Source organism: Artemia sp. Qi Xiang Cuo, chromosome 1 (assembly GCF_049724085.1).
Source record: "Artemia sp. Qi Xiang Cuo chromosome 1, ASM4972408v1, whole genome shotgun sequence".
In the NCBI taxonomy this organism is placed as follows: Eukaryota; Metazoa; Arthropoda; class Branchiopoda; order Anostraca; family Artemiidae; genus Artemia; species Artemia sp. Qi Xiang Cuo.
In genome coordinates, this window is record NC_142794.1 from 6,006,346 (window position 1) to 6,022,942 (window position 16,597).

General features: G+C 35.3%; 1 protein-coding gene across 1 annotated transcript in view; it reads right to left on the bottom strand.

The window, feature by feature from the left end:
- LOC148955957 (uncharacterized) overlaps window positions 1-16,597 on the bottom strand; it is a 197,263-nt gene that overhangs the window by 49,845 nt on the left and 130,821 nt on the right. Inside the window, exon 6 of the mRNA XM_089085956.1 lies at window positions 4,703-4,861. Coding sequence (XP_088942082.1) covers window positions 4,703-4,861 — 159 coding nt within the window. The remainder of the gene's footprint in view (window positions 1-4,702; window positions 4,862-16,597) is intronic.

The following is a 16,597-nucleotide window of genomic DNA, read 5'->3' on the forward strand; positions in this document are numbered from 1 at the left end:
ATATATATATATATATATATATATATATATATATATATATATATATATATATATATATATATATATATATATATATATATATAAAAGTCCAAAGGACAAAAAAACTAAAATAGTAGTCTTTTCCCCGTTCCTGAATTAAAGGGCGTCTTCTACTTTAGTTTTGTTTTCAAAAGTTTGCCTTTTTATATTGTCTAGTGAACATTATATATCCTGGCCGAGAAAAGCGATATTGCGCGTTGAAATAACTGTATCTCCAATAGTGGCCACTACAAAGATGTCCTGCAATTCCTGGACTACCATAGTCGCCAAAAAATGGAAGAGTCGACGCTTGTTCTCAGTTGATTTAAAAAAACCACGCCAGTTCATTCAAGAAACGGGGGTTCAGTCTGTGATTTTCACAGCATAAGAGGAAGTTTCTCTGTGTTCACGCACAACGTTTTTTAGTCTGTCGTCAGTGCAGATGTCAAAGACGAGATCAATCCTTTGAGCGTCGGTTTGGGACTGTTGCTTTCTAATGTAAGTAGCGAATTTCGAGAGAGCGTATTCACCATAACTAATTCCAGGCTTAGGGACGATGAGGTGTACAAGAAAAGACCCTTCTAGTACAATTGAGCCGACGGTTGGAAAACTGCTGGGCTGTGGCTCTTCAAGCTCTGCCGTCAAACAGTCAACTATGACAGATTTTTTTCCAAACCGTACTTTCGTACTCAGACAGGGAAAGTGGAAAAGGCTGGTTCTCGAGCTTGAAAAAATCGGTCAGATCTGCCCCTTTTCCCTTGCAGCCTATGTAGAAACGACTGAAGAGGCGGCAGTTTGACTGCATGTACTTTACCTGCAGCTGAGACTTGGAGGTAGATTTTTTTTGGCGGAACGAACTGGACTTTGTTCTGTCTCGGTAACGTGTCGCTTATTGTTTTCTTGTGGGAAACCATAAGCTCTTGAATAAAATTTTTGTACACTGCAATTCCCAATCCTTCAAGTCACTTCTGGTTCCGTATTGCCGTATCTTCTGCCACGCGGTGTGAATCCAGAGTGTACAGCTGATTTATATCCGTTTCGTAAGGACCTCGAAAAGACTCAAAAGTACTAATAACAAATCTGCAGTCTCTGAAAAAATTCTTATGAAAGGCCTGTCCCATTTCGCGGTAATTTTTACTTGTTTCTTTGGTCTGCCTGAATTCATCCCGCACTCGACTTAACCCTGGTGAGACCAGCAGAAGCCTTTGAAGAGCCTGAAGATTGTTGACCAGCCCACTTAGTCCATTTTTTAACTTCTTGATTTGAAACTCGTTCTGATGATCGAGACCGATGGCGCAAAAAAGTACCCAGGTGGTGAGATGGCGAGTCCAGGCAACTTGCGTAGTTTGGCTGATCAGTAGCAAAAAAGAAATGCGTTATTAGTTGCAGTGTCGCTTCGTATGTTAGAAAGTTCTTTGAACGAAGTGAAGCGAACGAAGTCGCGTTTTTAAACCCGCAAATTGTCCATTCATTCTGACAACAGTCGTCACTTGCACATTAAGGTGAACCAAAGTTTGTAATGTTGAAGCATGAAAGACAGTTTACACCCAGCGATGATGAAAGTGATGATAACTCAGCAACGGATGGTTGGATATTAAAAGTAAGCATTGTGGTACAAAATTCATTTTCTAAAGAGATTAAAGCCCCCTCTTCAGGCTTTTCGATTGCCCTCTCCGCTTCGAACAAAAGAATTTCTACTGCAGTAAAATGCTCGCTACAAGTTGAAGTGGAGGGATCTGGAGTGTTGATTGGACAAATTCGATTCACAGGAAATGTGATGAAGTACCTTATGTCAGCAACCAACACTAGAGGCTTAATCATTTTGAATAAGAATTCCCTTCTTGTCAGTAAACCATCAAGAAGATTTAGACGCTCATCAATTTCATTTATCTTGAATATTTTAAAGTTCAAAAGTGCAGCTGTCACCATGAGATCATCCCTTGGGAAGCGAAAGTCAAACTTTTTTTTCACATATTCTTTCAGAAGCAAAATATCATTAGGTTGCTCCTCAATATGACCTTATAGGAGGCCCCGTCAGAGGAGAGCAACATTTAGGGTGGGAAGAAATTTTCCCTGAATAGCCTCGACTGTAATAGAAAAATTTGGTAGTAGAGAGCAAAGGTTTCCCAATTTCACATAAAGCCAAAGGCCAGAGGGCCTTTGTATTATATTCAATACAAAGGCCAGAGGGCCTTTGTATTGAATATAATTTACACCTCACTATATGTTGCATTCCATCTAGTGGGGAAACCCAGCTCTAGGGACCTGCATTGTTCATATCTTGATAACATAGGAGGCTGATCATCAGCAACCTGCACAATGGGCAACTGAGCATCAGAATCAAAAACCTCATCTAAAATCACAAAATCTTTTAAGGAATTAGTTGGATTTGGATTTTTTAATTTGGATTTTTTTTGAGAAGGCTGTTAGGAAGACAAGGAATTTATACTCAAGTTCAGTTCTTCCACTTTTTACATCCTTCCATGTACATATGTATAAAAAAAAATTTGGGAGGGGGAGGGGGGTTGTTATTCATAAAAATTTATCAACTTACTTTCAGGACTTTGTAGAATAGCTGCATTTTTGCACATGGTAAAACATTTATAAATAAGGTATTCGAGGAATATTATGGCTAGTCGAAATTCATTTTAAATAGAAAAAATTACATTGTAGCAAAGAGGACGGAAAAAAGTGAATGATAATCTAAAGTCCATAGTTGACGAGTAAATTCAAAAACATTTTGAGAGGATCAAAAATTTTTGCATGTAGCATCAGATAGTAGATTCTACATTATATTTGTCTCTAAATTATTTCAGAAAATAATTTGGCGCTTAAAATTCTGGCGGCGCGCTATAAAATTTTCTGCGGTGGGCCACCGGTTTTCGGCCGGGGACTACTCCCAATGACCTCACGTCTCCCGTAATATTTTACTCTTCCTATCATCTTTTTGTGAATCATAGTAAAAAAAAAGTTTGTTTCGCTAATTTTAGCAACATAAAAAATTCTAGGATTTCTTTTCAAAACGAGATTTTCATAAAAGATAGACAACTAAGAGAACATTATCTTAATTAAAGAATATCGTTCATCATACTCGAACAAACTGTTCTTAAAAAACGACCTGATAGGTTTTCTGAAAATTGACTACGTAAAAAAAAAGAAAAAGACAAATCTAAAATTATATCCTATACGCTAAAAAGTAAAACTTTAATCGTTGACCACACTCAAACACTTTGAGCCAGCATGTTCAAGTACGTCCACAACCGCAGTACCTTAATTGCTAAGATGGGAAGGAGGATAAGTAAGATCTTTCATTCTCAAAGGGGTTGGTTGAAACGTTTAATTTTAAAACTTTTATTATATCACCCTGAAGTGAAAGGATTTAATCTTGAAGAAATGAAAAATAATAGCTTCAGTAGCGCAGATAGTGAGGGGTTGAGGAGCAGGGTAGTCAAAGACGTGGAATGCAGGATGCAAGACCAGGAAATTCAGACATTAAGCAAGATATAAACTTCAGATTCCATCGAAGTTTCATAAATTAGCCATGGATTTACGGTGCAAGTACATTTGTCTAATTCAAGCTCTAGAGCTTATAAATTAAATTTTAAATTACCTATTTTGTCAGATAAGTTCAAATATCAAGCAATTTAAGGTCTCGCTATGGATCATTTGGGTTAAAAGAATTACCTATTTTGTAAGAATAATTCAAATATCAAGCAATTTAAGGTCTCGCTATCGATCATTTGTGTTAAAAGAATGTCTGTGAGAAGTTAAGATATCTCGTCCTTATTTTTTACAATGTTCGGTCACGATAATGAAGCTAAAAAGGAATTGTGGACTGAATTCTGATAAAAACCGATACCAATTTAGTTTAAAAACTTTTTTAAAGTAGCGAAAAAAAAAAAAAAAAATAGAACGAACGCCGCCAAAAATTTTCAGCACCGCCGCCGGCATAATTGTATCCGCTGTCGTTGAATTTTATTTCTCTTAATTTTTTTTAATAGTTCAAGCAGGAAATTAAATGATTTGTTTTTCATATTTTTCTTTCCCTTCCTATTTTCAATTTTTCTGGGTTCCCTACTCTTGTCAGCCCCCCTAAAATAGAGGATCTTTTCAGAGTTTTTTAGTTAAGGTGTTAATTAAGGGGAAGCGATACCTCAAGAACCATTTTGTGAAACTCAGCGTCAATTGAACGTCTCAAAGACAAAGATTCTATTAGAGAATTTACCCTGGGGACAAGCTATCATTGAAAGCTGTCCACAATTTGTGGGTTGGACAGTGAAATTTAACAGAAAACACAGTAAAATTTTATGTCTCTTTTGTCAGCGAGTGTGTCAATCAAAGCAGGTTCTACCATAGGGAACTCTAAAAACCGGCAAATTAAAACTTCATTTTTTTTAAGATTTCCGAGAAAGTAGGTACCGGCTTTTAGTTTGCTTTCGTTTATTTGGATCTCTTATCCAAACTATAAGTTATGGCAAGACCGCCTAATAAAGTTGATTTCGCAACATAAACTAAAAAAGATTATAATAGACAAGATTGGGTGATTCTTTAAGGTAAAGCATAGCCTTAACAGAGTTAACTGCATAGCCTTCCTCGTTCCAAGGTTCTAAAGTCTTAACCTTGGTCTAATTTTTGGCTCCTGAAACAACGCGGACTTTTTCAAAATAATACCGAGGTGACTCACCTTTTCTTGTAGGATTCTCGCCAATTCTCTGTCTTGAACTTCTATGGCAAGCATCCTATCTCTGTCGAGTTGTTCAGCATGGCCAATTGTAGACGTGGACGGACCCTTTCTGTTGGACGTTTTATGCTGTTCAACTTCTTGAAGAAGACGAGCCAGCTCCTGGAAGGCAGAAAATGAAAAGCAAACCAAGAAAAGTAAATATCTCTCTCGAAGTGAAAGCTATTCAAGAGGACTCCAAATATAGATGATATTAGGAGGGTAAATATACAGCTTCCTTAGTAGGAGAACTGGACTGTAATCGTAATTTCTATTTGCAGCAAAGTTCCCTCCAAAAATAATACAAAAGAAAAATAAAAGTGGACGTATATAATTGTGCGGAAGAAAAATTAAAGTAAACGTTTGTAACCTTTCTTTAATGAAAAATTAGTGAGTTTTATGCTAGTAAGCAGTCGGACACCTCGGTGCATGTACTCAAGATCCTCTCTTCTTCGAGGCGGGATAATCATATTCTGCCTCCTTCTTTTTACACAAATTTACTAAAATTTTGTTGTTTCAAGGACCTATTGGGCAATTATACAACGTTCTCCCTTAGCCTGAATGGCAAGTTACTGTTTATGGGTATTACCTGGACAAGATGGCCCAAACCCCTTTAAAAAGAAGAAAGGATTTCCAATGGAGCAAAGCCCAACCAAAAGCGTACCCAGGGTTTTGTTCGGTGGGAGGGGGGTTTACAAAAAAAATTAAAAGACACAACAATTTGTTTATATGCATTATCTATATTACGATTTTACGAGTTGGGCACACATTTTTGAGGGGGGGGAGGGTTCAAACCCAGTAACCTCCTGGATGTAGCCTTGACCCATAGTACATTCTTTCTTTCCTTTTATTTTAGTATGATCGTTCTATTTTTTCTGGGGACCTAAAGACCCCTATAACTCTATCCCAGCTCTTGCAAAAGCGATCGGGAACTTTCATGCCCGAAACTGACAAGGGCATCAATGTTTTATTAAAGACCTGAAACTCCAGAACTGAAAAAAACATGAAGAAAGACTATCAGTCACTCCAGAAGCATTTGTCATGGCAACAATGTCGGCATTCTGTAAGCATATGCATTATCCTCATTTTGAGATTTCTAATAAGATCCCTACAAGCTTCAAGGCAATGAAAACTACAATTATCTTCTATAGTACCTTGAAGATTACTTAATAAAGAAACATGTAACCAGAAATAATATTCGAATAGCTACTTACAAAGATCAGTTGACAACTAGAATTAATAAAAAAAAAAAACAAATACAAGAAGGACTTCAATAATCTTTATCAAAAGGGTTTTTAATCCTTGAAACCAAATAGCTGAAATAACATTATTGGTGCTAAATAGAAAATAACAATAAATTTCTATTTATATTATATCTATTTATATTATACATTTCTATTTATATAGCCCACAACCAAGCAGAGATAATGTACATTAAAACTCCTGGAAACAACTTCAACAGATGAAGCGTAGATACACTCATAAATACGATTACATTCTTGAGACTTACAACTTCCATTATATTACTTGTTATTATTTGTCTTATGGCTACATGATATCAGTTATTTATAGGCCAATTCTCATCAGCCTATAATGATAAAAAGAAGAAATGACAGGTTGGTTCATCAATAATGACAACACGAGTCAAGAGAAATGTGATCTAGGATTTTTGTTCTATTTCCTGGCAGTTTCTATCCCCTCATGATATTTTCTTTGACAAGTATTTTATTACAATTGTCTCAGCTTTCCCCTGACAAGAAAATTAATTTAACATGAAAGTTTCCTCAGGCCTGTTATGTTCCTTAGAACACGTAGTCAAGACTGTACAAGGCATTTTCATTCTTGGATAAACCCACAACAGGGTCTGATCTAGGATCTTGACTACGTCAGCAGGAACCAATTAAAGCAACGGCATGGAATTTGAAATACCAATTGTCCATTTGGATTTAGAAACGAAAAGGAAAGGGAGGGAGAGAAAAGAAAGGGAAATTAAAGTGAATTGAGGGAGGAAGAGAGATAGAGGAAGTAGATAAGATATTTATTTCAAAACCGCTATCACAAACTTTGAAGGACTAGGTTCAAATTTCGGGGCTCTTTTTTTGGATGGATTCAATTTGATCAGACTTATCGGGAGATTCAAGGGTCCAAACTGGACAAGCATATTGAACACGAGGGCAGACAAAGGAAGTAAAAATCCTAAAAGAATGGGAAGGGGGGATGTCAAATAAATTTTTAACATGGATACCGAAATTCGTATTAGAATGTATTGTGACGCAAAATAATTTAAATGAAGACACATAAATTTCAACGCGGTTAGGAAAGGACGCAAGCAAGACAGAGAGTGTGCGAGCGAGAGAGAGAGAGAGAGAGAGAGAGAGAGAGAGAGAGAGAGAGAGAGAGAGAGAGAGAGAGAGAGAGAGAGAGAGAGAGAGAGAGAGAGAGAGAGAGAGAGAGAGAGAGAGAGAGAGAGAAAGAGAGAGAAAGAGAGAGAAAGAGAGAGAAAGAGAGAGTGAGAGAGAGAGAGAGAATGAGAGAGAATGAGAGAGAATGAGAGAGAGAGAGAGAGAGAGAGAGAGAGAGAGAGAGAGAGAGAGAGAGAGAGAGAGAGAGAGAGAGAGAGAGAGAGAGAGAGAGAGAGAGAGAGAGAGAGAGAGAGAGAGAGAGAGAGAGAGAGAGAGAGAGAGAGAGAGAGAGAGAGAGAGAGAGAGAGAGAGAGAGAGAGAGAGAGAGAGAGAGAGAGAGAGAGAGAGAGAGAGAGAGAGAGAGAGAGAGAGAGAGAGAGAGAGAGAGAGAGAGAGAGAGAGAGAGAGAGAGAGAGAGAGAGAGAGAACGTGAGGAAGGGAGAGAGAGAGAGAGAGAGAGAGAGAGAGAGAACGAGAGGAAGGGAGAAAGGGAGAGAACGAGAGGAAGGGAGAAAGAGAGAGAACGAGAGGAAGGGAGAGGGCGAATGAGAGAGGAAGACATTGAACAAGTTCATTTGTTTTTCTATCTAGCGGCAATATTATGGCATCAATATTGTTATTATTTTTGCAGTTGAAAATAGAAAGTCTCAGGTGTATAAATTTCGCGCTTTGTAGTGTTTGAATTATAGCCGAGGCTATAATCAAGACATTGTCACTGATTTGCTACTTAATAGTCTCTTTATTTATGCAATCATATTAAATTAGATTTATCAGGTATTGAATGTATTTTTTTATTCTTAGAACTATTTATTTTATTCCGACGAGCAATAAGCCTAGTTGGATCATTGCCAAGTTAACTTTTGCCAATATCATACAACCTTTATATCTAAAAAAACAAAAAGCTCGACACGAACACACTAAACATTAAATCCAATAAAATGTTTTCTCTTCATTCCGTTAATGAAAAACATCCGAAAGACTAATACTATTGACAACCCAACGCTGCATATAACCACCGAGGCCAACCCATAAAAAAGTAGTGTCAGTTATTTTGCTTATTTTCCATGTTTTTTTCTTTTCCCTATATTTCCTAATTTTCCCCTATTTTTCCTTTCCAATGCATTTGTCCTAAAGCTTAAATTACAGAGTAATTATTTTTCTATAAATTATCCATATACATTTTCAAACGATGATACAGGTCTAAAACTCCCATTCAAATTCTTTTAACAAGAAAGCCAACAACCGACTATCTCAGCCTACTTTACCACTCACAGCGTAGTATACCCTCGCCAACAGAGATTAATGCTCCACTGTTTGGTCTTTTTCTGCGCTTTTTAGGAGGACTACGAGTTGGAAAAAATTGATAAGAATATAAAAGATATCGAAGAGATTTTTGTACAACAAAATACGTTGAATGTTATTGACAAAGACCCGGCGTCTTGTTGAGTGTACAGTGAGGCACGTGTGAGCTACTTTTTAAGAGGTCTTTCAAAGTTGAATCTGTACAAATCATTACCTCAGTAAACTCTGTGATACCGATTCCTTGCTAGTCTAAACTATACTGAAACTTAAACAAATTCGTATAGGAATTTCATTTGTTCAAAGATTAAAAAACCTGACCAAGCTGGGTGACGATAGCATAGGGGGAAAATATATAAGCTTTTTAATATTCGTAAAGGGCTCACCAAAAAGCTAAAAAAGACGTCTACCAGATTGGGACCAAGAAGCACCAATACATTATAAATCGCAGTCACCTTTTCATCCCTTCTCAAGCCTTGATCTGAGCAATAGAGTATAAAGGGAAGGTAAATCTTTATGAATGAAATAGTTATCACAAAATTTCAATTCTAGCCAACGGAGAGTTAGAGCTCAATTTTCTCGCTAAATACATAGAACGTAAGACATTTGTTTACCGACAGAATACATCACCAGCTGTCTGACACTTCACTCTTTGATTGTGGCACTTTGGCATCTGAGCTAACCTACTTATAATCCATGCGGTCCTGGTTAAGTGGTTAGGACGCTGGGTTGTGAATCCGTTGTCCGAGGGGCACGGGCTCAATTCCTAGCGTGGTTGGTTATTTGCTCAGCCAGAGTCGACCCAGATGTAAATGGGGACCTGGCGACATTTGGGGGAGGTAAGCAGAAAAGGGTATGCGAAAGCACAGGATGGCTGGCCCCCCAGTAATATGGGGTCAATCCATACAGGAGGCCAGTACTCCTGTAACTACAATCACACACATATCCCATCATTCTTGCGCACAGGTGTCCCACCATTCCTACGAGTATTTGGAGTTGCTAGTGCCTTGTATCCAGCTAAAAACTTCTAAAGAAGACTCTCCTTAGAAGTTTTTAGCTGGATACAAGGGATTAGCAACTCCAAATAGTCGTAGGAATGATGGGATATGTGTGTGCTTGTAGTTATAGGGGTACTCGCCTACTGCATGGATTCACCCCATACTACTGCCCCCTGCCCGCCATCAGCACAACCAATTTGGACCCCTAGGATCTAGTACCGTCATACTTATTTACTTACTTATAATTCATCTCGATAACCCATATATTTCTTCAGCATTTCGCTACAACTTTTGTTCCTCCACATGCGACTTTTCGTATGAATCCAATTTAAGTGATGTTGGTTATTGTCAATTGGGTGTCAATTTTTCTCTGATAATGTATTGCGTATATTACTAATAATTTAATTGTTTATTGATTATCGGTTCTTTTAAGCATATTAATTCAAGTAAATATGTAAAAGGATCCGTGATTGAATAATTTCCTTGGTTCTGATATCTATGTATATCGGAGTAAATGAATCATTTTGTTGAGAGTGATCTCAGTTCAAGACCAGCGGACAAGAGTGTCGTTTAAGTGTTTTTACCGTTTATTGTAATATTTACACTATTTTATATGATTATCTACTGTATATTTTTAATTAACTAATGATTATTTGGGTTATCTTTTTTTACCAATTGCGGTTGGATGCAATGATGTTCATATTGCTTATGTTTGTTCAGTATTTAGGAGCAAAAAAAAAAAAAAAAAAAAAAAAAACAAAAAAAAAAAAACATGTCGCTTACCTGCAGAGCAGTGTATAATTGAGTTTTTCTTTCTCGTTTTGTAATTTGTTCTAAGAGCTGATTTAGATCTTAGCTCCAGCGTTCGTCATTAAAAACCCCATGTAGAACTCCTAAGTTTATGTGTATTTCTTTTTTTTCACTTATTGCTCCGTCTTTTCCTTTTTTGTATGACGGGCTTTCCAATAAATAATAATAATCCCAAAGAAAATTAGAATCGGATCACAAACAAATGAAGAAATAGGGAAGAAGATTAAGCTACATTTTCACTTAAGATTCTTTGCCGTTTTCCGGCCTCGTGAACCTAAATCAAACACAGCGAGGAGAACATTTGATGAAACCAGATCATATATTTCCATGGTTTCATTTGCCCTCGGAAGAGTATTTGACTTGGGATAGTAGAGTAGCCAGGGGAAGGATTCTTGGGTTTGGAAACATCTCTAATATGTGAACAATCCCGCATAAGTGCGACCATTTAGTTATTTAGTGAGAAAAGAGAAAACATCTTATTGTAGGATCCCTCCAGATAAATCCTTGGTACAAACTTGGCTTCCGAGCAAAAAATATGAAACTAAAAGGATGAAAATTCACGAGATGTACTGACACCCTTGTGGTGATATTAATCAATTTTTTCAAACAAAGAAATTCGGAAAAAAATTTCCAAAAAAGAAGAAACGTAAGCAAGGGTATTTGCCAATGATTGCCATGGGCGCCGTTTTCATATAATTTCCACAATGGGTCGCATAAACAGTGTTCCAAAGATTAATTAGAAACATGACGAATAAATAAGAAAGGTTGAATGACGCCTGGTATCTCGAATATTAGAAATACACAGAAAGTGTGCACAGGCGGCTTGTGAATTTTTCTGAATCTATACTTTACGTACTCTCTGAAGGAAATTTATTAAAAAGGTGTTATTTTCCTTCCAACTAGTCATTTTTGTTGATAAAACATGAAGAGGTACATTTTTGATAGAACAAACGACATACTAAAGCTGACAGCTGTTACTGTCAGCTGTAGTATGTCAGCTGTTACTACAGCTGACAAACCATCACAGCACCTAGCTGCCAAATGCCAGCTCAGCTATGCACGCTCCTTTTCCACCCGAATCTGTTAACAGCTTCGCCCTTTACATCCTTCCACAAGCATAATTTTCTTTATATCTTTTCTTATCACCTCTGGGGAGTGTAAAGTCCAGTGCCGTAAATTTGATCTTTTTAGCTTATCTAAACCTCCAAAACCTCAAATATTCATTGATTTTACGAAAATTTTATCAAGGAAACTCAAATAATCTTCTTAAACTAATTTTATTTTAGTTAAAAGGTACCAATACATGAAAACTTAGTGGGAGGGGACAGAGGAGGGGACAGAGATTTTCTTGATTTTTCTTTTTAAGGAGATAGAAAAAGAAAAGTTTTTCAAAATCTTAGTAGGGCCATTTTTGCTTCTTTCGGTTTAAGAAAACTAAAATACAAAAGAAAGGTATTTTTCAAAACCTAGACGGGACAACTACCCCATACCAATCTTATTGTACCCCATACCAGGGATTGGTAGGTAAAACCAGGGTAGGTAAAACCCTGGTTTTACCTACCAATTAAGTATCCTTTTCTTTCTTAGCCTTTCTCGCGCTCCTTAGAACAAGTCTTAAAATAAAGTGTATGAGCAGGGATAAAACATAGCATTGTTCAGCTACTGATTTCATACTGAGCCCTCTAAAGGCTAGAGTGCCATTTGCCCTTACTGAAAACGAAATTTATCTTATGAAGTTTTTCTTTTATCACCGTAACGTTGAAAAAAAAGAAAAAATCAGAACTGCTCGAATCTCCAGGAATTGTATTTTTATGAATCATTTTATTGTAAGCAATCAATCTCTTTTCATTAATCTGATATATTTTCATCAATGATTTTTTCCTTCTAAATACATTCCTAGCGCAAAGAAAATCAATTGCTAACTCACTCCATTGATTCGTCCATTCAAAATATTGCTTCAATAGAATAAACAGATTGCTTTAAGAATTATCAACAGTCGTTTTATAATTTTTATTTTGGTACCAAAGTCTGTACTTAAAAAAAAAATGGAATGAAAAGGAAAATTGATAACAAAAAAAAGAGTGTTTACTATTAAATAACAAAGTTTACTATTTAAATTGTAAAACCAAATTGAAGGTCACAGATGTACTCGTTCTAAGAAAAACTTTGTATCTTTCCTTTAGCTTTAATTAGTGGCATGATTCTCTTTTTTTATGATAAACGAAAAATACACAGTAGGCGTAATGATGGAGCATTAGGCTTTAGACTTATATAGTTTGGGAAGGAGACAGTAGCCAAACTCTTTTTCGTAGTAATTTTGATCGTTTTAAGCTTGATTTGCAAATCCAATTTACGTTTTCGTCTTTATAAGCCTTATTTGTCATTTCTATTAGTAACTGTTGTATGTTTATTTGCTATCAATTAAAAAAACTTTTCCAACAAAACAAGTTTTTCAAAGAAAAGTAAAGAGCTCCATTAAGCTAAAAATGAGCAGAAACAATTTTAAATAATCTTCCAAGCTTAAAACTGCCACCAATCACCATAAATAAATAAATCAAACCCATAACCAGCAAAAATTACAATAAATAACCGAGTCAAACTCGAAACGAACAAAAATTAACATGAGTAGGGCTGACAAACCCCATGCCTTCTCAAGACCAGAGCATATTTTGCACATTAATACATAATAAAAATATGACCTTCACTAAAGTCATTTTTTTATCGGCTGATAGGTATTGGCTGAAAATCGGAGTTACATTTCGAGGGAATTTTGCCTGAATGGGGGCGGTGGTGGTGGCAAATCAAGCCTAAATGAAAAGGTGGGGGAACTAATATATCCAGTCTCCTCAAAAGGGCGGTGGGGGCTGGTTAAAAGCAATCTAACAAAGGCCTATCCCAAAGTCCACTAACAACAGTAAGAACAACGGATCTTCTAAGAGTAATTTAGCAACAAGTATTTAATCTTTCAGATCGAACTTTAACTGACTGCATAACTGACTCCATACATTGTACAAAAAAGTTGATTCTTCATTTGTCAACGACTATCAAAACAGTCATGGCTTTCGTTTTTTTTCAACTGAAAGTAAGGAGCAACGTTAAAAATTAAAACGAACAGAAATTATTCCGTATATAAGGGGTACTGCATCCCCCTTAATCACTCACTCTTTACGCTAAAGTTTGTCTTTTTGTTCCAATTATTTAAGAACGGCTCCTGAAACAAAAGGGCCATTAATTAGAATAAGATATATATATATATATATATATATATATATATATATATATATATATATATATATATATATATATATATATATATATATATATATATATATATATATATATATATATATATATATATATATATATATATATATATATATATATATATATATATATATATACTATCTTTATAAGTGAGCAATAATTGTGTATGTATGTATTTTTTTTCTCGAAAAGGGCTCCATATTTTTCAGGAAAATTGGCATTATGGTATATTCTAACCTAAAAAAAAAAAACGATTTAGATAGTTCGAAAATTCGTTAAGAGCCTTAATTTCGGAAAAAAAGTATTTATGTGAGTGAAGTCATTTTATATACATCAGTATTGCAATGACATTGTCACACTTGGCACACTTATGTGGAAAAATTTAAGATTTTCCTGTAGGGAGAAGTTTAGATTAAATTGCCTAAAGGGCAAAAAAACTGGTAATTGCAAAAATATTCGTATATATTTTGACAAAGGATTGCAACAATTCAAAAACCTTAAAAAAGAAAACCAAAAGTTTGAAGCTTAGTAGAAATCGTTGTTAGAAATCGGACTTGCTATAATAATCAAATATCTTTGAATAGACTCCAGTATAAAAAAGACATTAAATTGCGTAATCAGCAAAAGCGGGTAATTGCAAAAATACGTGTATATATTTTAACAAGGGATTAAACCAATTCAAAAACCTTATTGAATAGACTGCAGTATGAAAAGACATTTAATTGCGCAAAGAGCGAAAAAGTCGTAATTGCAAAAATATTTGTATATATTTTAACAAGGCATTACAACAATTCAAAAACCTTAAACAATAAAACCAAGTTTGACGTTAGTAGAAATCGTCTTTAGAAATCGGACTTGCTGTAATAATCAAATATCTTCGAATAGCCTGCAGTACGAAAAGAAATTTAATTGCGCAAAAAGCAAATAAACTGGTAATTGCAAAAATATTTGTATATATCTTAACAAGGGATTACAACAATTCAAAAACCTTAAAAAACATAACCAAAAGTTTTAAACTTAGTAGAAATTGTTGTCAGAAATCGGATTTGCTGAAATAATAAAATATATTTGAATAGTCCTCAGTATGAAAAAACATTTAATTGCGTAAAGGGCAAAAAACTGGCAATTGCAAAAATATTTGTATATATTTTAACAAGGGATTACAACAATTCAAAAACCTTGAAAAATAAAACCAAAAGTTTGAAGCTTAGTAGAAATCGGATATGCTAGTAATCAACTATCTTTGAATAGATTGCAGTATGAAAAGACATTTAATAGAGTAAAGAGCACAAAACTCGTAGTTGCAAAAATATTTGTATATATTTTAACAAGGGATCACGTGGCAGGATCTTTCCATGAAGGAAGTTGTCATTGGGGAAGGGACATTGCTATGAAGGGGGCGCCGGATTTCCTAGCATTATTTAAAAAAAGATCAGAAATTAAATTAATAAAAAAAAAATTCAACTGAAAGTAAGGAGCAACATCAAAATTTAAAACGAAAAGAAATTATTATTAAATAATTTCTTTAGCGCTCTTTACACTGAAGTTTTTTTCGTAGTTTCATCAGAGCTATTTATTCTAATTAACGGCCTTTGTGATTAAGGGTCATTCTTAAAGAATTGGAACAAAATTTGAACTTTCAAACAGTTCGTGGTAACGAACTGTAAGGAACGACGGGACGACGCGGCTCAATAGTCACCAAAACTCTAGAAAACGGAATTTTGATACCAACAGATACATCAAAAGAATCAAATTTTAATGCTGATTTCAAATATATAAGTTCCAACCCATCAAAAGTGACGCGCCTGAGAAAATTTGGCTGATTTTCAAAAAAGGGGGAAAGACCCCCTAAAAGTTATAGAACCTTAATGAAAATCACACCATCATATTCAGCGTATCAGAGAACCAAACTGTAGAGGTTTCAAGCTCCTATCTACAAAAATGTGGAATTTTCCATTTTATGTGGGAGGATCTTTCCATGAAGGAAGTTTTCATGGGGGAGGGGACATTGCTATGAAGGGGGCACCGGATTTCCCAGCATTATTTAAAAAAAAGATCAGAAATTTAATAAAAAACAAGTTTTTTAACTGAAAGTAAGGAGCAACATCACAACTTAAAACGAACAGAAAATATTACGTAGCGTATATGATTGGTTTCGTCTCCTAGTTAATACCTCGCTCTCCACGCTAAAGTTTATTTATTACTTTCATAAGAGCTATTTACTCTAATTAATGGTCCGGGTGATTAAGAGGTCATTTTCAAAGAATTAGTACAAAATATTGACTTTAGGGTTAAGAGCAAGGTATTGACTAGGGAGCAAACCCCTAATTTACGTATTAAAAATATATGACTATAGAAGTTCGTTACGTAAGTCAATTCGTAAATTCAGTATATTTATTGCTAATAAAAATGTTCGTAAATAAAATTAAAAAAGTTTCGAGAAAGCCATTTAACCAAATAAAAGTAAAATTATTATGCAAATTTTGTTGTAATTATTCATGTGTGGTGAGCTAAAATCAAAACCTGCATTAATTCAAAAAAATTCAAAGATTAAATATAAAAAAAAAGTTTTTTTAACTGAAAGTAGGAACGACGTCAAAATTTAAAACGAACAGAAATTATTCCGTATATGAAAGGGGCTGTCCCCTCCTCAACGCCTCACTCTTTACGCTAAAGTTTGACTTTCTCACAACTCTTTTTTTAAACAATAAAACCAAGTTTAACCAAAACTCTAGAAGACGATTTTAAATGTAGACTTGGGGAGGAGTAGAGGTAGATTAAAAGACGCTATGTGTATCCTGGCTATATAAAAATATCTTGGAAGCGACTTAGGGGATGATGTTGCAGCTTTCGGGCACTGTTGAAGAAAAACGGGGAGGGTTGGGCAGATCGACTTCAAATTTAATGTTTTACGGTGGGGGTGGGGGATGTGTCGTTGATTTTTGTCAAAAACAAAACAAAACAAAATTTCACATTTTGGTAGATAGGAGCTTGCATTATCGACAGTAGATTCTTTGATATACCCAATCCGATGGTTTGCATTTCATTAAGAATGCTTGCCTTTTTGGGAATGTTTTCCCCTTTTC